The 25029-nt window shown below is 33.3% G+C and overlaps 1 protein-coding gene across 1 annotated transcript in view; it reads left to right on the forward strand.

Moving 5' to 3' along the window:
* Window positions 1–281: 281 nt before the first annotated feature.
* The window catches only part of slc38a11 (solute carrier family 38 member 11), a 55337-nt gene continuing 30589 nt past the window's right edge, over window positions 282–25029 (forward strand). The window contains exons 1-8 of the mRNA XM_061971774.1: window positions 282–401; window positions 469–586; window positions 14767–14841; window positions 14900–15034; window positions 23749–23814; window positions 23887–23993; window positions 24050–24129; window positions 24200–24270. Of these exons, the coding sequence (XP_061827758.1) occupies window positions 318–401; window positions 469–586; window positions 14767–14841; window positions 14900–15034; window positions 23749–23814; window positions 23887–23993; window positions 24050–24129; window positions 24200–24270 (736 nt within the window). The 5' untranslated portion in view covers window positions 282–317. The remainder of the gene's footprint in view (window positions 402–468; window positions 587–14766; window positions 14842–14899; window positions 15035–23748; window positions 23815–23886; window positions 23994–24049; window positions 24130–24199; window positions 24271–25029) is intronic.

A 25029-nucleotide genomic window follows, 5' to 3' on the forward strand; every position in this document is an offset into this window, starting at 1 on the left:
TAAGAAGATGGATGGATGGTTGAAGTGTAGCATTTTTTTTGCAGCACCAAAACAAAGAGTTGATCCTCACTCAGTTTTCACATATGAACTCTGAGTCGGGAACACTCGGCCTTTGTCTCACGGGTCCCTGCTTTGGATCGACGACTTCCCCGTTGCTGACCTGGAGCAGCCTTTGTTGAAGTCACAACAGCGTCATTGTTTTCATGAGCTGCAGAAAGAAACAAGCTGCTGACTTGACATCCTTGTCGGGAGTTTGTCTCCACTTCCAAGGTGCAGGGGGCGTTGTTGCGGAACTTTGGAGTTGACTTAAAAGGGAAATGTTGGGACATTTCCACGCCGGTCGGACTGAGACAAGGACTAAGCACATGCCGGACCAGCAGGTGTTCCCAATGGCTGAGCAGGTAGACTTTACAACAGCACACTTCTTCTTCTCTCCTCCTAATCACCTTTTCTCTCCTTACTCGCCAGTTGGACCAACAAGTCATCACTTTGATGCCTTTGGATACAAATGCCAAGGAAGGAAGATATTCCATGATAGCTGCATGCTTTAATTTTGTCAATTCCATCATAGGATCTGGTATAATAGGTAGGTGGGCTTTTTCAACTTAAAATGCAAAATACTGCTGCTTACCTCCTACGGACTTATTAGTACTTTGTAGGGCTGTCCTCATACCAATATTGTGGTACTGGTACCAACATGTATTTCAATACTTGTCCAGATAAAGAGGACCACACAAAATGGCATTATTGTCTATTTTTGAACAAAAAATCTTAGTGTACATGAAACATTTAGTATTTAAAAAATACTTTTTTTTATTTAATTCATTTAAGAACAAAATATAATGTATATACACATTTTATACTAATATTTAGTATTTTAAATTGTTTTATTTTTTTAATTTAATTCATTCAAGAGCAACATATACAATATATAAACATATTATACCAATATTTAGTACTCAAAATTTTTTTTTATTTAATTAATTTAAGAACAAAATATACAGTATATACACATATTATACCAATATTTAGTACTCAAAAAATATTTTATTTTTGTATTTATTTAATTTAAGAACAAAAGATACAGTATATACACATTTTATACCAATATTTAGTATTTACAAAATATTATTTTATTTAATTCATTTAAGAACAAAATATAATGTATATACACATTTTATACTAATATTTAGTATTTTAATTTTTTGTATTTAATTCATTCAAGAGCAACATATACAATATATAAACATATTATACCAATATTTAGTACTCAAAATGTTTTTTTATTTAATTAATTTAAGAACAAAATATACAGTATATACACATATTATACCAATATTTAGTACTCAAAAAATATTTTATTTTTGTATTTATTTAATTTAAGAACAAAAGATACAGTATATACACATATTATGCCAATATTTAGAATTTACAAAATATTATTTTATTTAATTCATTTAAGAACAAAATATAATGCATATACACATTTTATACTAATATATAGTATTTTACTGTTTTTATTTAATTCATTCAAGAGCAAAATATACAATATATAAACATACTATACCAATATTTAGTACTCAAAATGTTTTTTTATTTAATTAATTTAAGAACAAAATATACAGTATATACACATATTATACCAATATTTAGTACTCAAAAAATATTTTATTTTTGTATTTATTTAATTTAAGAACAAAAGATACAGTATATACACATATTATACCAATATTTAGAATTTACAAAATATTATTTTATTTAATTCATTTAAGAACAAAATATAATGTATATACACATTTTATACTAATATTTAGTATTTTAATTTTTGTATTTAATTCATTCAAGAGCAAAATATACAATATATAAACATACAATACCAATATTTAGTACTCAAAATGTTTTTTTATTTAATTAATTTAAGAACAAAATATACAGTATATACACATATTATACCAATATTTAGTACTCAAAAAATATTTTATTTTTGTATTTATTTAATTTAAGAACAAAAGATACAGTATATACACATATTATACCAATATTTAGAATTTACAAAATATTATTTTATTTAATTCATTTAAGAACAAAATATAATGTATATACACATTTTATACTAATATATAGTATTTTAAAAAAAATTTTAATTTTTGTATTTAATTCATTCAAGAGCAAAATATACAATATATAAACATATACCAAAATTTAGTACTCAAAATGTTTTTTTATTTAATTAATTTAAGAACAAAATATACAATATATACACATATTATACCAATATTTAGTACTCAAAAAATATTTTATTTTTGTAGTTATTTAATTTAAGAACAAAAGATACAGTATATACACATATTATACCAATATTTAGAATTTACAAAATATTATTTTATTTAATTCATTTAAGAACAAAATATAATGTATATACACATTTTATACTAATATTTAGTATTTTAAATTGTTTTATTTTTTTAATTTAATTCATTCAAGAGCAAATTATACAATATATAAACATATTATACCAATATTTAGTACTCAAAATGTTTTTTTATTTAATTAATTTAAGAACAAAATATACAATATATACACATATTATACCAATATTTAGTACTCAAAAAATATTTTATTTTTGTATTTATTTAATTTAAGAACAAAAGATACAGTATATACACATTTTATACCAATATTTAGTATTTACAAAATATTATTTTATTTAATTCATTTAAGAACAAAATATAATGTATATACACATTTTATACTAATATTTAGTATTTTAATTTTTTGTATTTAATTCATTCAAGAGCAACATATACAATATATAAACATATTATACCAATATTTAGTACTCAAAATGTTTTTTTATTTAATTAATTTAAGAACAAAATATACAGTATATACACATATTATACCAATATTTAGTACTCAAAAAATATTTTATTTTTGTATTTATTTAATTTAAGAACAAAAGATACAGTATATACACATATTATGCCAATATTTAGAATTTACAAAATATTATTTTATTTAATTCATTTAAGAACAAAATATAATGCATATACACATTTTATACTAATATATAGTATTTTACTGTTTTTATTTAATTCATTCAAGAGCAAAATATACAATATATAAACATACTATACCAATATTTAGTACTCAAAATGTTTTTTTATTTAATTAATTTAAGAACAAAATATACAGTATATACACATATTATACCAATATTTAGTACTCAAAAAATATTTTATTTTTGTATTTATTTAATTTAAGAACAAAAGATACAGTATATACACATATTATACCAATATTTAGAATTTACAAAATATTATTTTATTTAATTCATTTAAGAACAAAATATAATGTATATACACATTTTATACTAATATTTAGTATTTTAATTTTTGTATTTAATTCATTCAAGAGCAAAATATACAATATATAAACATACAATACCAATATTTAGTACTCAAAATGTTTTTTTATTTAATTAATTTAAGAACAAAATATACAGTATATACACATATTATACCAATATTTAGTACTCAAAAAATATTTTATTTTTGTATTTATTTAATTTAAGAACAAAAGATACAGTATATACACATATTATACCAATATTTAGAATTTACAAAATATTATTTTATTTAATTCATTTAAGAACAAAATATAATGTATATACACATTTTATACTAATATATAGTATTTTAAAAAAAAATTTAATTTTTGTATTTAATTCATTCAAGAGCAAAATATACAATATATAAACATATACCAAAATTTAGTACTCAAAATGTTTTTTTATTTAATTAATTTAAGAACAAAATATACAATATATACACATATTATACCAATATTTAGTACTCAAAAAATATTTTATTTTTGTAGTTATTTAATTTAAGAACAAAAGATACAGTATATACACATATTATACCAATATTTAGAATTTACAAAATATTATTTTATTTAATTCATTTAAGAACAAAATATAATGTATATACACATTTTATACTAATATTTAGTATTTTAAATTGTTTTATTTTTTTAATTTAATTCATTCAAGAGCTAATTATACAATATATAAACATATTATACCAATATTTAGTACTCAAAATGTTTTTTTATTTAATTAATTTAAGAACAAAATATACAATATATACACATATTATAACAATATTTAGTACTCAAAAAATATTTTATTTTTGTATTTATTTAATTTAAGAACAAAAGATACAGTATATACACATATTATACCAATATTCAGAATTTACAAAATATTATTTTATTTAATTCATTTAAGAACAAAATATAATGTATATATACCCATTTTATACTAATATTTAGTATTTTAATTTTTGTATTTAATTCATTCAAGAGCAAAATATACAATATATAAACATACTATACCGATATTTAGTACTCAAAATGTTTTTTTATTTAATTAATTTAAGAACAAAATATACAGTATACACACATATTATACCAATATTTAGTACTCAAAAAATATTTTATTTTTGTATTTATTTAATTTAAGAACAAAAGATACAGTATATACACATATTATACCAATATTTAGAATTTACAAAATATTATTTTATTTAATTCATTTAAGAACAAAATATAATGTATATACACATTTTATACTAATATATAGTATTTTAATTTGTTTTTAATTTTTGTATTTAATTCATTCAAGAGCAAAATATACAATATATAAACATACTATACCGATATTTAGTACTCAAAATGTTTTTTTATTTAATTAATTTAAGAACAAAATATACAGTATACACACATATTATACCAATATTTAGTACTCAAAAAATATTTTATTTTTGTATTTATTTAATTTAAGAACAAAAGATACAGTATATACACATATTATACCAATATTTAGAATTTACAAAATATTATTTTATTTAATTCATTTAAGAACAAAATATAATGTATATACACATTTTATACTAATATTTAGTATTTTAATTTTTTGTATTTAATTCATTCAAGAGCAAAATATACAATATATAAACATATTATACCAATATTTAGTACTCAAAATGTTTTTTTATTTAATTAATTTAAGAACAAAATATACAGTATATACACATATTATACCAATATTTAGTACTCAAAAAATATTTTATTTTTGTATTTATTTAATTTAAGAACAAAAGATACAGTATATACACATATTATACCAATATTTAGTATTTACAAAATATTATTTTATTTAATTCATTTAAGAACAAAATATACACATATAGTATTTAAAAAAATATTCCATCCATCTATTTTCTACTGCTTGTCCCATTCGGGGTCAGGGGGGTTGCTGGAGCCTATTTCAGATGGGAGGGGCCTATTTCAGGTGGGAGGGGCCTATCCCCAGGTGCATGTCTTTGGAGGTGGGAGGAAGCCGGAGTACCCGGAGAGAACCCACGCAGTCACGGGGAGAACATGCAAACTCCATACAGAAAGACCCGGAGCCCCCGAATGGGACAAGTGGTAGAAAATGGATGGATGACATATGAATTACATAAATATGAAATATAAACAACTAATTGACATAAATATGACGTATAAATGACATTAATATATTATATTCTCATTAGTGTTGTCCCGATACCAATATTTTGGTACCGGTACTTTCCGATACTTGTCTAAATAAAGGGGACCACAAAAAATGTCATTATTGTCTATTTTTGAACAACAAATGTTAGTGTACATGAAACATATGTTTATTATTGTCATTTAGTCCTTAAATAAAATAGTGAACATACTAGACAACTTGTCTTTTAGTAGTAAGTAAACAAACAAAGACTCCCAATTAGTCTATGCAGTAACATATTATTACTTTACTATTATTTTGTACACATTATGAGGGACAAACTGTAAAAAATGGATTATTAATCTACTTGTTCATTCACTGTTAATATCTGCTTATTTTCTCTTTTAACATGTTCTATCTACACTTCTGTTAAAATGTAATAATCACTTATTCTTCTCTTCTTTGATACTTGACATTAGTTTTGGATGATACCACACATTTAGATATGGATGCGATACCAAGTAGTTACAGGATCATACATTGGTCATATTCAAAGTCCTCATGTGAATGAATTTTAAAAAATACGAGAAAAGATTTTGTGTTGCTAAATAGTGTTGTAGTGTAAAAATAGTGTAAAAAAGTGTTGCAGCGGACAGGTACCGACAGGCCAAGCGGTGTGCGGCTTCAGCGGTCGCGGAGGCAAAAACTCGGACATGGGAGGAGTTCGGGGAAGCCATGGAGGACGACTTCCGGACGGCTTCGAAGCGATTCTGGACCACCATCCGCCGCCTCAGGAAGGGGAAGCAGTGCACTATCAACACCGTGTATGGTGAGGATGGTGTTCTGCTGACCTCGACTGCGGAAGTTGTGGATCGGTGGAGAGAATACTTCGAAGACCTCCTCAATCCCACCAACACGTCTTCCTATGAGGAAGCAGTGCCTGGGGAATCTGTGGTGGGCTCTCCTATTTCTGGGGCTGAGGTTGCTGAGGTAGTTAAAAAGCTCCTCGGTGGCAAGGCCCCGGGGGTGGATGAGATCCGCCCGGAGTTCCTTAAGGCTCTGGATGCTGTAGGGCTGTCTTGGTTGACAAGACTCTGCAGCATCGCGTGGACATCGGGGGCAGTACCTCTGGATTGGCAGACCGGGGTGGTGGTTCCTCTCTTTAAAAAGGGGAACCAGAGGGTGTGTTCTAACTATCGTGGGATCACACTCCTCAGCCTTCCCGGTAAGGTCTATTCAGGTGTACTGGAGAGGAGGCTACGCCGGATAGTCGAACCTCGGATTCAGGAGGAACAGTGTGGTTTTCGTCCTGGTCGTGGAACTGTGGACCAGCTCTATACTCTCGGCAGGGTCCTTGAGGGTGCATGGGAGTTTGCCCAACCAGTCTACATGTGCTTTGTGGACTTGGAGAAGGCATTCGACCGTGTCCCTCGGGAAGTCCTGTGGGGAGTGCTCAGAGAGTATGGGGTTTCGGACTGTCTGATTGTGGCGGTCCGCTCCCTGTATGATCAGTGTCAGAGCTTGGTTCGCATTGCCGGCAGTAAGTCGGACACGTTTCCGGTGAGGGTTGGACTCCGCCAAGGCTGCCCTTTGTCACCAATTCTGTTCATAACTTTTATGGACAGAATTTCTAGGCGCAGTCAAGGCGTTGAGGGGATCCGGTTTGGTGGCTGCAGGATTAGGTCTCTGCTTTTTGCAGATGATTTGGTCCTGATGGCTTCATCTGGCCAGGATCTTCAGCTCTCACTGGATCGGTTCGCAGCCGAGTGTGAAGCGACTGGGATGAGAATCAGCACCTCCAAGTCCGAGTCCATGGTTCTCGCCCGGAAAAGGGTGGAGTGCCATCTCCGGGTTGGGGAGGAGATCTTGCCCCAAGTGGAGGAGTTCAAGTACCTCGGAGTCTTGTTCACGAGTGAGGGAAGAGTGGATCGTGAGATCGACAGGCGGATCGGTGCGGCGTCTTCAGTAATGCGGACGCTGTATCGATCCGTTGTGGTGAAGAAGGAGCTGAGCCGGAAGGCAAAGCTCTCAATTTACCGGTCGATCTACGTTCCCATCCTCACCTATGGTCATGAGCTTTGGGTTATGACCGAAAGGACAAGATCACGGGTACAAGCGGCCGAAATGAGTTTCCTCCGCCGGGTGGCGGGGCTCTCCCTTAGAGATAGGGTGAAAAGCTCTGTCATCCGGGAGGAGCTCAAAGTAAAGCCGCTGCTCCTCCACATCGAGAGGAGCCAGATGAGGTGGTTCGGGCATCTGGTCAGGATGCCACCCGAGCGCCTCCCTAAGGAGGTGTTTAGGGCATGTCCGACCGGTAGGAGGCCACGAGGAAGACCCAGGACACGTTGGGAAGACTATGTCTCCCGGCTGGCCTGGGAACGCCTCGGGATCCCCCGGGAGGAGCTGGACGAAGTGGCTGGGGAGAGGGAAGTCTGGGCTTCCCTGCTTAGGCTGCTGCCCCCGCGACCCGACCTCGGATAAGCGGAAGAAGATGGATGGATGGATGGATGGATGGATAAATAAATATTGATGTAATCATAGTAGTATCAACTAGATACGCTCCTATACTTGGTATCATTACAGTGGATGTCAGGTGTAGATCCACCCATGGCATTTGTTTACATTGTGACGGCGGTGAGCTATTGTATCCTCCTACGGTGTGTAGTGAAGCATGTTGAGCTATTCCTCCTCCTCCAGTGATAATACTACTTGGAAGAACTTTTATATGTCGCCATGGAGGCGAGGATTAGTGATTTAGAAGTAGCTAAAACACTGTGGATGGACGTTAGCCGCTAGCTATCTAGCCTTGTCTTAAAGCAGCTCTTCCTGAGGGTGTTTCAGTGTTATAACTTCACCTTTATCTTGACTTTTTACACCAAAATGCGTCCATTCTCCCTTTTCTGTCTACACACTGTGTCTGCTTGTAAGTACTCTGTGTGTGTGCGCTGCCCAACACGCTCCTCTGCTCAAAAAAACAAAAAAATGGAGGGGCGGGGACTGGTACTTTTTAGAGGTGGTATAGTACAGAATGTGATTTGTACTGGTATACGGTACAACCCTGGTACATTGGACATGTGGAAGTGCAGAAATGCAGCTTCCATGTCATTCAAAGTGTGAAAACCACTTGGTCACATGAGCAGCGCCTCGTAAACCACTTGGTCACATGACCAACCTGACCCCGGCTTAAGGGCTGTGTGCTTCTATTCATCATCTGATTTTCACCCAAACACAAATCTCTCACCGTGACTTGAAAAGACTCGAAATGTTTTGCCGAAAAGCTCTGATAAAAATGACGTTAGACTTCCTCCTACTGAAGCAGTTCCACTGACAATCAAACATTTTATGTTAATAATAATAATAATAATTAAAACGCTGTTCTATACTCTTATACACAAGGGTTCAATCTCTCTCCTGTGTTAGTTTGAAGCCGAAACGACAAACGCGCTCAGAGGAGATAGATTTTGAAGGAAGGTGACCGGTTTTTACAAAAAAATTGTTTTGAAGGGGGAATAGCAAACTTCCTGTTGATTTTCGCTGGGGGTTGTCGATTTATAAAATGTAGGTCTAAGTTAGACCTACATAGAGGTTTTTGTTTCATGTCTCTCCGACCTTCCCAGTGGGAGTTACAGGCAGTTTTGTCATTTTTTTCTTCCGAGGAGCAGTTTTTTCTCCGTTTTATTCAAAAATTGCTCTAGAGCGCAATTTTTAAATTTGGGGTTAGGTTTTTTTATTAGATCACAATTTTTGCCAGTCCTGATGTGTGCGTTCAGTTCGGTGGGTTTTGAAGCATGTTAAGGGGGTCAAATTACAGCTCAAAGAGGCAAAAGTGACTGTTTTTAGTACATTTTTGTCTTGAAGGGGGAATTGCCAACTTCCTGTTGATTTTTGCCCAAGGAAATTAATTAATGAAAAGTAGGGCTAAGTGAGCCCTACATAGAGGTTTTTGTTTCATGTCTCTCCGACCTTCCCAGTGGGAGTTACAGGCAGTTTTGTCATTTTTTTCTTCCGAGGAGCAGTTTTTTCTCCGTTTTATTCAAAAATTGCTCTAGAGCGCAATTTTTAAATTTGGGGTTAGGTTTTTTCATTAGATCACAATTTTTGCCAGTCCTGATGTGTGCGTTCAGTTCGGTGAGTTTTGAAGCATGTTAAGGGGGTCAAATTACAGCTCAAAGAGGCAAAAGTGACTGTTTTTAGTACATTTTTGTCTTGAAGGGGGAATTGCCAACTTCCTGTTGATTTTTGCCCAAGGAAATTAATTAATGAAAAGTAGGGCTAAGTGAGCCCTACATAGAGGTTTTTGTTTCATGTCTCTCCGACCTTCCCAGTGGGAGTTACAGGCAGTTTTGTCATTTTTTTCTTCCGAGGAGCAGTTTTTTCTCCGTTTTATTCAAAAATTGCTCTAGAGCGCAATTTTTAAATTTGGGGTTAGGTTTTTTTATTAGATCACAATTTTTGCCAGTCCTGATGTGTGCGTTCAGTTCGGTGAGTTTTGAAGCATGTTAAGGGGGTCAAATTACAGCTCAAAGAGGCAAAAGTGACTGTTTTTAGAACATTTTTGTTTTGAAGGGGGAATAGCAAATTTCCTGTTGATTTTCGCTGGGGGTTGTCAATTTATAAAATGTAGGTCTAAGTTAGACCTACATAGAGGTTTTTGTTTCATGTCTCTCCGACCTTCCCAGTGGGAGTTACAGGCAGTTTTGTCATTTTTTTCTTCCGAGGAGCAGTTTTTTTCTCCGTTTTATTAAAAAATTGCTCTAGAGCGCAATTTTTAAATTTGGGGTTAGGTTTTTTTATTAGATCACAATTTTTGCCAGTCCTGATGTGTGCGTTCAGTTCGGTGAGTTTTGAAGCATGTTAAGGGGGTCAAATTACAGCTCAAAGAGGCAAAAGTGACTGTTTTTAGTACATTTTTGTCTTGAAGGGGGAATTGCCAACTTCCTGTTGATTTTTGCCCAAGGAAATTAATTAATGAAAAGTAGGGCTAAGTGAGCCCTACATAGAGGTTTTTGTTTCATGTCTCTCCGACCTTCCCAGTGGGAGTTACAGGCAGTTTTGTCATTTTTTTCTTCCGAGGAGCAGTTTTTTCTCCGTTTTATTCAAAAATTGCTCTAGAGCGCAATTTTTAAATTTGGGGTTAGGTTTTTTTATTATATCACAATTTTTGCCAGTCCTGATGTGTGCGTTCAGTTCGGTGAGTTTTGAAACATGTTAAGGGGGTCAAATTACAGCTCAAAGAGGCAAAAGTGACTGTTTTTAGTACATTTTTGTCTTGAAGGGGGAATTGCCAACTTCCTGTTGATTTTTGCCCAAGGAAATTAATTAATGAAAAGTAGGGCTAAGTGAGCCCTACATAGAGATTTTTGTTTCATGTCTCTCCGACCTTCCCAGTGGGAGGTACAGGCAGTTTTGTCATTTTTTTCTTCCGAGGAGCAGTTTTTTCTCCGTTTTATTCAAAAATTGCTCTAGAGCGCAATTTTTAAATTTGGGGTTAGGTTTTTTTATTAGATCACAATTTTTGCCAGTCCTGATGTGTGCGTTCAGTTCGGTGAGTTTTGAAGCATGTTAAGGGGGTCAAATTACAGCTCAGAGGCAAAAGTGACTGTTTTTAGTACATTTTTGTCTTGAAGGGGGAATTGCCAACTTCCTGTTGATTTTTGCCCAAGGAAATTAATTAATGAAAAGTAGGGCTAAGTGAGCCCTACATAGAGGTTTTTGTTTCATGTCTCTCCGACCTTCCCAGTGGGAGTTACAGGCAGTTTTGTCATTTTTTTCTTCCGAGGAGCAGTTTTTTCTCCGTTTTATTCAAAAATTGCTCTAGAGCGCAATTTTTAAATTTGGGGTTAGGTTTTTTTATTAGATCACAATTTTTGCCAGTCCTGATGTGTGCGTTCAGTTCGGTGAGTTTTGAAGCATGTTAAGGGGGTCAAATTACAGCTCAGAAGCAAAAGTGACTGTTTTTAGTACATTTTTGTCTTGAAGGGGGAATTGCCAACTTCCTGTTGATTTTTGCCCAAGGAAATTAATTAATGAAAAGTAGGGCTAAGTGAGCCCTACATAGAGGTTTTTGTTTCATGTCTCTCCGACCTTCCCAGTGGGAGTTACAGGCAGTTTTGTCATTTTTTTCTTCCGAGGAGCAGTTTTTTCTCCGTTTTATTCAAAAATTGCTCTAGAGCGCAATTTTTAAATTTGGGGTTAGGTTTTTTTATTAGATCAAAATTTTTGCCAGTCCTGATGTGTGCGTTCAGTTCGGTGAGTTTTGAAGCATGTTAAGGGGGTCAAATTACAGCTCAAAGAGGCAAAAGTGACTGTTTTTAGTACATTTTTGTCTTGAAGGGGGAATTGCCAACTTCCTGTTGATTTTTGCCCGAGGAAATTAATTAATGAAAAGTAGGGCTAAGTGAGCCCTACATAGAGGTTTTTGTTTCATGTCTCTCCGACCTTCCCAGTGGGAGTTACAGGCAGTTTTGTCATTTTTTTCTTCCGAGGTGCAGTTTTTTCTCCGTTTTATTCAAAAATTGCTCTACAGCGCAATTTTTAAATTTGGGGTTAGGTTTTTTTATTAGATCACAATTTTTGCCAGTCCTGATGTGTGCGTTCAGTTCGGTGAGTTTTGAAGCATGTTAAGGGGGTCAAATTACAGCTCAAAGAGGCAAAAGTGACTGTTTTTAGTACATTTTTGTCTTGAAGGGGGAATTGCCAACTTCCTGTTGATTTTTGCCCAAGGAAATTAATTAATGAAAAGTAGGGCTAAGTGAGCCCTACATAGAGGTTTTTGTTTCATGTCTCTCCGACCTTCCCAGTGGGAGTTACAGGCAGTTTTGTCATTTTTTTCTTCCGAGGAGCAGTTTTTTCTCCGTTTTATTCAAAAATTGCTCTAGAGCGCAATTTTTAAATTTGGGGTTAGGTTTTTTTATTAGATCAAAATTTTTGCCAGTCCTGATGTGTGCGTTCAGTTCGGTGAGTTTTGAAGCATGTTAAGGGGGTCAAATTACAGCTCAAAGAGGCAAAAGTGACTGTTTTTAGTACATTTTTGTCTTGAAGGGGGAATTGCCAACTTCCTGTTGATTTTTGCCCGAGGAAATTAATTAATGAAAAGTAGGGCTAAGTGAGCCCTACATAGAGGTTTTTGTTTCATGTCTCTCCGACCTTCCCAGTGGGAGTTACAGGCAGTTTTGTCATTTTTTTCTTCCGAGGTGCAGTTTTTTCTCCGTTTTATTCAAAAATTGCTCTACAGCGCAATTTTTAAATTTGGGGTTAGGTTTTTTTATTAGATCACAATTTTTGCCAGTCCTGATGTGTGCGTTCAGTTCGGTGAGTTTTGAAGCATGTTAAGGGGGTCAAATTACAGCTCAAAGAGGCAAAAGTGACTGTTTTTAGTACATTTTTGTCTTGAAGGGGGAATTGCCAACTTCCTGTTGATTTTTGCCCAAGGAAATTAATTAATGAAAAGTAGGGCTAAGTGAGCCCTACATAGAGGTTTTTGTTTCATGTCTCTCCGACCTTCCCAGTGGGAGTTACAGGCAGTTTTGTCATTTTTTTCTTCCGAGGAGCAGTTTTTTCTCCGTTTTATTCAAAAATTGCTCTAGAGCGCAATTTTTAAATTTGGGGTTAGGTTTTTTTATTAGATCACAATTTCTGCCAGTCCTGATGTGTGCGTTCAGTTCGGTGAGTTTTGAAGCATGTTAAGGGGGTGAAATTACAGCTCAAAGAGGCAAAAGTGACTGTTTTTAGTACATTTTTGTCTTGAAGGGGGAATTGCCAACTTCCTGTTGATTTTTGCCCAAGAAAATTAATTAATGAAAAGTAGGGCTAAGTGAGCCCTACATAGAAGTTTTTGTTTCATGTCTCTCCGACCTTCCCAGTGGGAGTTACAGGCAGTTTTGTCATTTTTTTCTTCCGAGGAGCAGTTTTTTCTCCGTTTTATTCAAAAATTGCTCTAGAGCGCAATTTTTAAATTTGGGGTTAGGTTTTTTTCATTAGATCACAATTTTTGCCAGTCCTGATGTGTGCGTTCAGTTCGGTGAGTTTTGAAGCATGTTAAGGGGGTCAAATTACAGCTCAAAGAGGCAAAAGTGACTGTTTTTAGTACATTTTTGTCTTGAAGGGGGAATTGCCAACTTCCTGTTGATTTTTGCCCAAGAAAATTAATTAATGAAAAGTAGGGCTAAGTGAGCCCTACATAGAGGTTTTTGTTTCATGTCTCTCCGACCTTCCCAGTGGGAGTTACAGGCAGTTTTGTCATTTTTTTCTTCCGAGGAGCAGTTTTTTCTCCGTTTGATTCAAAAATTGCTCTAGAGCGCAATTTTTAAATTTGGGGTTAGGTTTTTTTTATTAGATCACAATTTTTGCCAGTCCTGATGTGTGCGTTCAGTTCGGTGAGTTTTGAAGCATGTTAAGGGGGTCAAATTACAGCTCAAAGAGGCAAAAGTGACTGTTTTTAGTACATTTTTGTCTTGAAGGGGGAATTGCCAACTTCCTGTTGATTTTTGCCCAAGGAAATTAATTAATGAAAAGTAGGGCTAAGTGAGCCCTACATAGAGGTTTTTGTTTCATGTCTCTCCGACCTTCCCAGTGGGAGTTACAGGCAGTTTTGTCATTTTTTTCTTCCGAGGAGCAGTTTTTTCTCCGTTTTATTCAAAAATTGCGGAGGAAACTCATTTGGGCCGCTTGTACCCGTGATCTTGTCCTTTCGGTCATAACCCAAAGCTCATGACCATAGGTGGAAACGGGGTTTGTAAATCTCCACTGTGTGTCTGGAATACGCCTCGCCGTAGAAGTGTTTGTTTTTCAGATCTGGACAGCCACAAGAGGGGCCTTATCAGGACCCGGAGTCTCCAAGAAGATAAGGCAAACGAGCAAGAGAAGGGGCAAACCTGACACCGCTCCAAGCGCATTTTGTTTCAACTGTTTATGAACCAGTGCTGGGCTGCTGCATATTATGACCCCTCCCCTTAGAAGCAGCTTCAGCTATGTAATCAGGGAATGCCCAAAAAAATGGGGAAGCGCGGGGTGGCACTGTAGGAGGGTGCAGTTCCACGCGCTCTCCACATGAGCTAAATTGAATCCTGTCTCTGTTTGATTCCTTGCTTCTTGTCCTGTTAAACAGATAGTTCGGTGTTTGAACCTGACATCTTCTCTGTAATTGAATTGATATCACTAACAGATTATGTCTTATTGTGGCTTTTTGGTGCAACTTTCTGTCTCGTTTTGAAGGTGTTTTCCCTCGCCAGGTTTACCATATGCATTGAACCAAGCCGGGCTCCCGTGTGGCTTGTTGCTGCTGATAATGGTTGCTTTCGTCACGGGTGAGTGAGTCAGTCTTACCAAAGTGTTTCATACAACTGACACCACGCGTCTTGGCAGACTACACCATCATCCTTCTCATTCGAGGAGGCAACCTGTCAGGGACCGACAGCTACCAGTCCCTGGTCCGAAGCACGTTTGGTTTTCCAGGGTACTTCATTTTATCAGCGCTGCAATTTCTCTACCCATTCATTGGTAAGTATTTGTTTTCAAGTTGATTAAAACTTGAAATGCTAACATTTAGCATGTGTGCTAACGATGGCATGCTAACAGTTAGCATGTCTCATATATCGAGTAATATGGCTGAAAGGTGAATGGCTGCGGAAGTAGAGAAAAAAAAGGTGAAAAAATAAGCAAAATAAAGTTAGCATGCTAATATTAGCTTGCTAGCGTGCTAACATTTGCATGCTAACAGTTAACAAGTGTCAAGTAATATGACTCTGGAGTAAGTGGATGAAAATTTTGCTAAAAAAATTTAAAGTTAGCAAATTAGCAAGCTAACATTAGCATGCTATCAGTTAGCATTTGCCACATACCAAGTTATATTACTGTAAGGTGAATGGCTGCGGAAGTAGAGAAAAAAAGTTTAAGAAATTAAGCAAAATAAACTTAGCATGCTAATATTAGCTTGCTAGCGTCCTAACGTTTGCATGCTAACAGTTAGCAAGTGTCAAGTAATATGACTGGAGTAAGTGGATGAAAATTTAGCTCAAAAAGTTTAATATTAGCATGTTAGCAAGCTAACGTTAGCATGCTAATAGTTAACAAGTGTCAAGTAATATGGCTGAAGTAAATGGATGAAAATTTAGCTCAAAAAGTTTAATGTTAATGTTATCAAGCTAACGTTAGCATGCTATCAGTTAGCATTTGCCACATACCAAGTTATATGACTGTAAGGGGAATGGCTGCGGAAGTAGAGAAAAAAAAAGGTGAAAAAATAAGCAAAATAAAGTTAGCATGCTAATATTAGCTTGCTAGCGTGCTAAAGTTTGCATGCTAACAGTTAACAAGTTTCAAGTAATATGACTCCGGAGTAAGTGGATGAAAATTTAGCTCAAAAAGTTTAATGTTAGCATGTTAGCAAGCTAATGTTAGCATGCTATCAGTTAGCATTTGCCACATACCAAGTTGTATGACAGTAAGGTGAATGGCTGCGGAAGTAGAGAAAAAAAGGTGAAAAAAATAAGCAAAATAAACTTAGCATGCTAATATTAGCTTGCTAGCGTTCTAACGTTTGCATGCTAACAGTTACCAAGTGTCAAGTAATAGGACTGAAGTAAATGGATGAAAATTTAGCTCAAAAAGCTTAATGTTAGCATGTTAGCAAGCTAACGTTAGCATGCTAATAGTTAACAAGTGTCAAGTAATATGGCTGAAGTAAATGGATGAAAATTTAGCTCAAAAAGTTTAATGTTAATGTTATCAAGCTAACGTTAGCATGCTATCAGTTAGCATTTGCCACATACCAAGTTATATGACTGTAAGGGGAATGGCTGCGGAAGTAGAGAAAAAAAAGGTGAAAAAATAAGCAAAATAAAGTTAGCATGCTAATATTAGCTTGCTAGCGTGCTAAGGTTTGCATGCTAACAGTTAACAAGTTGCAAGTAATATGACTCTGGAGTAAGTGGATGAAAATTTAGCTCAAAAAGTTTAATGTTAGCATGTTAGCAAGCTAATGTTAGCATGCTATCAGTTAGCATTTGCCACATACCAAGTTATATGACAGTAAGGTGAATGGCTGCGGAAGTAGAGAAAAAAAGGTGAAAAAAATAAGCAAAATAAACTTAGCATGCTAATATTAGCTTGTTAGCATACTAACGTTTGCATGCTAACAGCTACCAAGTGTCAAGTAATATGACTGAAGTAAATAGATGAAAATTTAGCTCAAAAAGTTTAACGTTAGCATGTTAGCAAGCTAACGTTAGCATGCTAACAGTTAACAAGTGTCAAGTAATATGGCTGAAGTAAATGGATGAAAATTTAGCTCAAAAAGTTTAATGTTAATGTTATCAAGCTAACGTTAGCATGCTATCAGTTAGCATTTGCCAAATACCAAGTTATATGACTGTAAGGTGAATGGCTGCGGAAGTAGAGAAAAAAAAGGTGAAAAAATAAGCAAAATAAAGTTAGCATGCTAATATTAGCTTGCTAGCGTGCTAAAGTTTGCATGCTAACAGTTAACAAGTTTCAAGTAATATGACTCTGGAGTAAGTGGATGAAAATTTAGCTCAAAAAGTTTAATGTTAGCATGTTAGCAAGCTAATGTTAGCATGCTATCAGTTAGCATTTGCCACATACCAAGTTATATGACAGTAAGGTGAATGGCTGCGGAAGTAGAGAAAAAAAGGTGAAAAAAATAAGCAAAATAAACTTAGCATGCTAATATTAGCTTGTTAGCATACTAACGTTTGCATGCTAACAGCTACCAAGTGTCAAGTAATATGACTGAAGTAAATGGATGAAAATTTAGCTCAAAAAGTTTAACGTTAGCATGTTAGCAAGCTAACGTTAGCATGCTAACAGTTAACAAGTGTCAAGTAATATGGCTGAAGTAAATGGATGAAAATTTTGCTCAAAAAGTTTAATGTTAATGTTAGCAAGCTAACGTTAACATGCTATCAGTTAGCATTTGCCACATACTAAGTTATATGACCGTAAAGTGAATGGCTGTGGAAGTAGAGAAAAAACAGGTGAGAAAATAAGCAAAATAAAGTTAGCATGCTAATATTAGCTAGCTAGCATGCTAACATTGTCAAGTAATATGACTCTGGAGTAAGTGGATGGAAATTTAGCTCAAAAAGTTGAATGTTAGCAAGCTAACGTTAGCATGCTATCAGTTAGCATTTGCCACATACCAAGTTGTATGACTTTAATGTGAATGGCTGTGTAATTAGAGAAAAAACATGTAAAGTTGGCATATTAATATTAGCATGCTAGCAGTTAACAAGTGTCACATAAGTTTTATGACTCATGTAAAATGTTGCAAAATTAGTTCTAAAAGCTAGCACTTTAATGTTAGCATGCTATCATACTAACGTGAACATGCTAACGGTTAGCATGTGTCACATACCGAGTTATATGACTGTTTAAATGAATTTATTGACATAATCATTGTTGACATGAACTTATTGACATAATCATTGTTTACATGTACTTATTGACATAATCATTGTTGACATGAACTTATTGACATAATCTTTGTTTAAATGAACTTATTGACATAATCATTGTTGACATGAACTTATTGACATAATCCTTGTTGACATGAACTTATTGACATAATCCTTGTTGACATGAACTTATTGACATAATCATTGTTTACATGTACTTATTGACATAATCATTGTTGACATGAACTTATTGACATAATCTTTGTTTAAATGAACTTATTGACATAATCATTGTTGACATGAACTTATTGACTTAATTATTCTTAACATGAACTTATTGACATAATCATTGTTTAAATGAACTTATTGACATAATCATTGTTTACATGAACTTATTGACATAATCATTGTTTAAATGAACTTATTGACATAATCATTGTTTACATGAACGTATTGACATAATCATTGTTGACATGAACTTATAGACATAATCATTGTTGACATGAACTTATTGACATAATCACTGTTTACATTAACTTATTGACATAATCATTGTTGACATGAACTTATTGACATAATCATTGTTGACATAAACGTATTGACATAATCATTGTTGACATAAACGTATTGACATAATCATTGTTGACATGTACTTATTGACTTAATCATTCTTTACATGAACTTATTGACATAATCATTGTTTAAATGAACTTATTGACATAATCATTGTTTACATGAACGTATTAACATAATCATTGTTGACATGAACTTATTGACTTAATCATTCTTAACATGAACTTATTGATATAATCATTGTTTAAATGAACTTATTGACATAATCATTGTTGACATGTACTTATTGACTTAATCATTCTTTACATGAACTTATTGACATAATCATTGTTTAAATGAACTTATTGACATAATCATTGTTTACATGAACGTATTAACATAATCATTGTTGACATGAACTTATTGACTTAATCATTCTTAACATGAACTTATTGATATAATCATTGTTTAAATGAACTTATTGACATAATCATTGTTTACATGAACTTATTGACATAATCATTGTTGACATGAACGTACTGACATAATCATTGTTGACATGAACTTATTGACTTAATTATTCTTAACATGAACTTATTGACATAATCATTGTTTAAATGAACTTATTGACATAATCATTGTTGACATGAACTTATTGACATAATCATTGTTGACATGAACTTATTGACATAATCATTGTTTAAATGAACTTATTGACATAATCATTGTTAACATGAACTTATTGACATAATCATTATTGACATGAACTTGACATAATCATTGTTGACATGAACTTGTTGACATAATCATTGTTGACATGAATGTATTGACATAATCATTGTTGACATGAACTTATTGACATAATCATTGTTTACATGAACTTATTGACATAATCATTGTTTAAATGAACTTATTGACATAATCATTGTTGACATGAACTTATTGACATAATCATTGTTGACATGAACTTATTGACATAATCATTGTTTACATAAACTTACTGACATAATCATTGTTTACATAAACTTATTGACATTATTATTGTTTACATAAACTTATTGACATAATTATTGTTTACATGAAATCAATGACATAATCATTGTTTACATAAACTTATTGACATAATCGTTGTTTACATGAACTTATTGACTTAATTATTGTTGACATGAACTTATTGACATAATCATTGTTGACATGAACTTGTTGACAATCATTGTTGACATGAACTTATTGACATAATCATTGTTTACATGAACTTATTGACATAATCATTGTTGACATGAACTTATTCACTTAATCATTCTTTACATGAACTTGACATAATCATTGTTGACATGAACTTATTGACATAATCATTGTTGACATGAACTTATTGACATAATCATTGTTGACATGAACTTAATGACATAATCATTGTTGACATGAACTTATTGACATAATCATTGTTGACATGAACTTATTGACATAATCATTGTTTACATGAACTTATTGACTTAATTATTCTCAACATGAACTTATTGACATAATCATTGTTTAAATGAACTTATTGACATAATCATTGTTGACATGAACTTATTGACATAATCATTGTTGACATGAACTTATTGACATAATCATTGTTTAAATGAACTTATTGACATAATCATTGTTAACATGAACTTATTGACATAATCATTATTGACATGAACTTGACATAATCATTGTTGACATGAACTTGTTGACATAATCATTGTTGACATGAATGTATTGACATAATCATTGTTGACATGAACTTATTGACATAATCATTGTTTACATGAACTTATTGACATAATCATTGTTTAAATGAACTTATTGACATAATCATTGTTGACATGAACTTATTGACATAATCATTGTTTACATGTACTTATTGACATAATCATTGTTGACATGAACTTATTGAAATATTCTTTGTTTAAATGAACTTATTGACATAATCATTGTTTACATTAACTTATTGACATAATCATTGTTGACATAAACGTATTGACATAATCATTGTTGACATAAACGTATTGACATAATCATTGTTGACATGCACTTATTGACTTAATCATTCTTTACATGAACTTATTGACATAATCATTGTTGACATGAACTTATTGACATAATCATTGTTGACATGAACTTATAGACATAATCATTGTTGACATGAACTTATTGACATAATCATTGCTGACATGAACTTATTGACATAATCACTGTTTACATGAACTTATTGACATAATCATTGTTTAAATGAACTTATTGACATAATCATTGTTTACATGAACTTATTGACATAATCATTGTTGACATGAACTTATTGACATAATTATTGTTGACATGAACTTATTGACATAATCATTGTTGACATGAACTTATTGACATAATCATTGTTTAAATGAACTTATTGACATAATCATTGTTGACATGAACTTATTGACATAATCATTGCTGACATGAACTTATTGACATGATCACTGTTTACATGAACTTATTGACATAATCATTGTTGACATGAACTTATTGACTTAATCATTGTTTACATGAACTTATTGACTTAATCATTGTTTACATGAACTTATTGACATAATCATTGTTTACATAAACTTATTGACATAATCATTGTTGACATGAACTTACTGACATAATCATTGCTGACATGAACTTATTGACATAATCATTGTTTACATGAACTTATTGACATAATCATTGTTGACATGAACTTATTGACATAATCATTGTTTACATGAACGTATTGACATAATCATTGTTGACATGAACTTATTGACATAATCACTGTTTACATGAACTTATTGACATAATCATTGTTGACATGAACTTATTGACATAATCATTGTTTACATGTACTTATTGACATAATCATTGTTAACATGAACTTATTGACATAATCATTGTTGACATGAACTTATTGACATAATCATTGTTGACATAAACTTATTGACATAATCATTGTTGACATGAACTTATTGACATAATCATTGTTTACATGAACTTATTGACATAATCATTGTTGACATGAACTTATTGACATAATCATTGTTGACATAAACTTATTGACATAATCATTGTGGACATGAACTTATTGACATAATCTTTGTTTAAATGAACTTATTGACATAATCATTGTTTACATTAACTTATTGACATAATCATTGTTGACATAAACGTATTGACATAATCATTGTTGACATGCACTTATTGACTTAATCATTCTTTACATGAACTTATTGACATAATCATTGTTTAAATGAACTTATTGACATAATCATTGTTTACATGAACGTATTGACATAATCATTGTTGACATGAACTTATTGACTTAATCATTCTTTACATGAACTTGACATAATCATTGTTGACATGAACATATTGACATATCATTGTTTACATGAACTTATTGACATAATCATTGTTGACATGAACTTATTGACATAATCATTGTTGACATGAACTTATTGACATAATCATTGTTTACATGTACTTATTGACATAATCATTGTTAACATGAACTTATTGACATAATCATTGTTGACATGAACTTATTGACTTAATCATTGTTGACATGAACTTATTGACATAATCATTGTTTACATGAACTTAATGACTTAATCATTGTTGACATGAACTTATTGACATAATCATTGTTGACATGAACTTATTGACATAATCATTGTTGACAATAACTTATTGACATAATCATTGTTTACATTAACTTATTGACATAATCATTGTTGACATAAACGTATTGACATAATCATTGTTGACATGCACTTATTGACTTAATCATTCTTTACATGAACTTATTGACATAATCATTGTTTAAATGAACTTATTGACATAATCATTGTTTACATGAACGTATTGACATAATCATTGTTGACATGAACTTATTGACTTAATCATTCTTTACATGAACTTGACATAATCATTGTTGACATGAACATATTGACATATCATTGTTTACATGAACTTATTGACATAATCATTGTTGACATGAACTTATTGACATAATCATTGTTGACATGAACTTATTGACATAATCATTGTTTACATGTACTTATTGACATAATCATTGTTAACATGAACTTATTGACATAATCATTGTTGACATGAACTTATTGACTTAATCATTGTTGACATGAACTTATTGACATAATCATTGTTGACATGAACTTATTGACATAATCATTGTTGACATGAACTTATTGACTTAATTATTCTTAACATGAACTTATTGACATAATCATTCTTTACATGAACTTATTGACATAATCATTGTTGACATGAACTTATTGACATAATCATTGTTGACATGAACTTATAGACATAATCATTGTTGACATGAACTTATTGACATAATCATTGTTTACATGAACTTATTGACATAATCATTGTTTAAATGAACTTATTGACATAATCATTGTTGACATGAACTTATTGACTTAATTATTGTTGACATGAACTTATTGACATAATCATTGTTGACATGAACTTATTGACTTAATTATTGTTGACATGAACTTATTGACATAATCATTGTTGACATGAACTTATTGACATAATCATTGTTGACATGAACTTATTGACGTAATCATTGTTGACATGAACTTATTGACATAATCATTGCTGACATGAACTTATTGACATGATCACTGTTTACATGAACTTATTGACATAATCATTGTTGACATGAACTTATTGACATAATCATTGTTGACATGAACTTATTGACATAATCATTGTTGACATGAACTTATTGACATAATCATTGTTGACATAAACTTATTGACATAATCATTGTTGACATGAACTTATTGACATAATCATTGTTTACATGAACTTATTGACATAATCATTGTTGACATGAACTTGTTGACATAATCATTGTTGACATGAACTTATTGACATAATCATTGTTTACATAAACTTACTGACATAATCATTGTTTACATAAACTTATTGACATTATCATTGTTTACATAAACTTATTGACATAATTATTGTTTACATGAAATCAATGACATAATCATTGTTGACATAAACTTATTGACATAATCGTTGTTTACATAAACTTATTGACATAATCATTGTTGACATAAACTGTTAGTGTCTTGGTATTTGCTGGAGCTCTGGCAGAATGCGTGATGTGGGTGTGGAGTGTCCTGTTCTTGAAAAGTCATGACGGGAATGAATAAAGCGGATGATTGTGTTGTTCCCCAGCTATGATCAGCTACAACATCACAACTGGCGACACGCTGACCAAGGTCCTAGAAAGACTTCCTGGAGGTAGGCCCACGACAAGTCCTGTTCTTGCGCCGCAGCGAGCGCCAAACACACATGTTGCTCTTTGCTGTGCAGTCGGTCCAGATCACATCCTCGCCAACCGTCACTTTGTCATCATACTGACCACCCTCCTATGCACGCTGCCTCTCTCGCTCTACCGCAATATCCAGAAACTCGGCAAGGTGAGTGCCAGTTAGCTCAGAGTGTGTCCGGGTGATACATGTGTTTGTGTCGCCAGGTGTCCTTCATGTCCGTGGTACTGACGGGTATCATCCTCGTCATTGTAATCATCAGAGCCGCAACCTTGGGGCCACAAATGTATGACGGCACAGTTTTGGTTGTGGTATGAAAGTGTTTGGCTCAAGACAAAGGTGTGTTCCCCCCTCAGACCCCCGACACAGGATGCATGGGTGTTTGCAAGGCAGAATGCCATTCAAGCGGTCGGCGTCATGTCTTTTGGTGAGTTTCCCTGCAAGACTGAAACAAGTTGATCAAATACTGTACGAGTGAAACGGTTCACAACATCCACAGGGGACATTAAGGCCCCTTCTACACTAAGGCCATGCCTACACTAAATCGTTTAACCCCTTAAAGAAAGAATATAAGTTGGTGTATTACCTGATTGTGATGACTTGCATTGATTGGAATCAGACAGTGGTGCTGATAACATCCGCATTTTCGAATGGAGGGGGAAAAAAAGTCCTCCTTTCTGTCCAATACCACATGAAAGTGGTTGGTTTTTGGCATCTTATTTGTCCAGCTTCCGTACTCCTTTGTATACACTTTACAAGAAATACATTGTCGGCAAACTCCGTAGCTTGCTAGCTTGTGCACGCCAGCTTTCTGAGACTCTTATTTTGGTAGCGCAGGCAGGATGAAGCAGAGCTTTTATTGTGCAACTGTGCAGTCGGTCTTTGGAGTTTCGACGACAGGTACGGCGCCAGAGTCTGTTGAAATAAAGTGTTTCTCGCCTTCCAGTCGGTCATTTTAATGAGCTGGCAGCAGCCAGCGTCATCTCAGAAGACCCTCGAGTGCCGTGAATGTCAATCAAGTGACGAAAGTGACGTCATAGTGAAGATTTATGATCGCTCATTTTTAGGACTATTTTTTTAATGCCTGGCTGGTGATCGACTGACACACCCTCCGAGATCGACCGGTAGATCGCGATCGACATAATGAGCACCCCTGATTTAGCCTAAGCCCCGTTTCAGCCACGCT

Source organism: Nerophis lumbriciformis, linkage group LG13 (assembly GCF_033978685.3).
Source record: "Nerophis lumbriciformis linkage group LG13, RoL_Nlum_v2.1, whole genome shotgun sequence".
NCBI classification, from domain to species: domain Eukaryota; kingdom Metazoa; phylum Chordata; class Actinopteri; order Syngnathiformes; family Syngnathidae; genus Nerophis; species Nerophis lumbriciformis.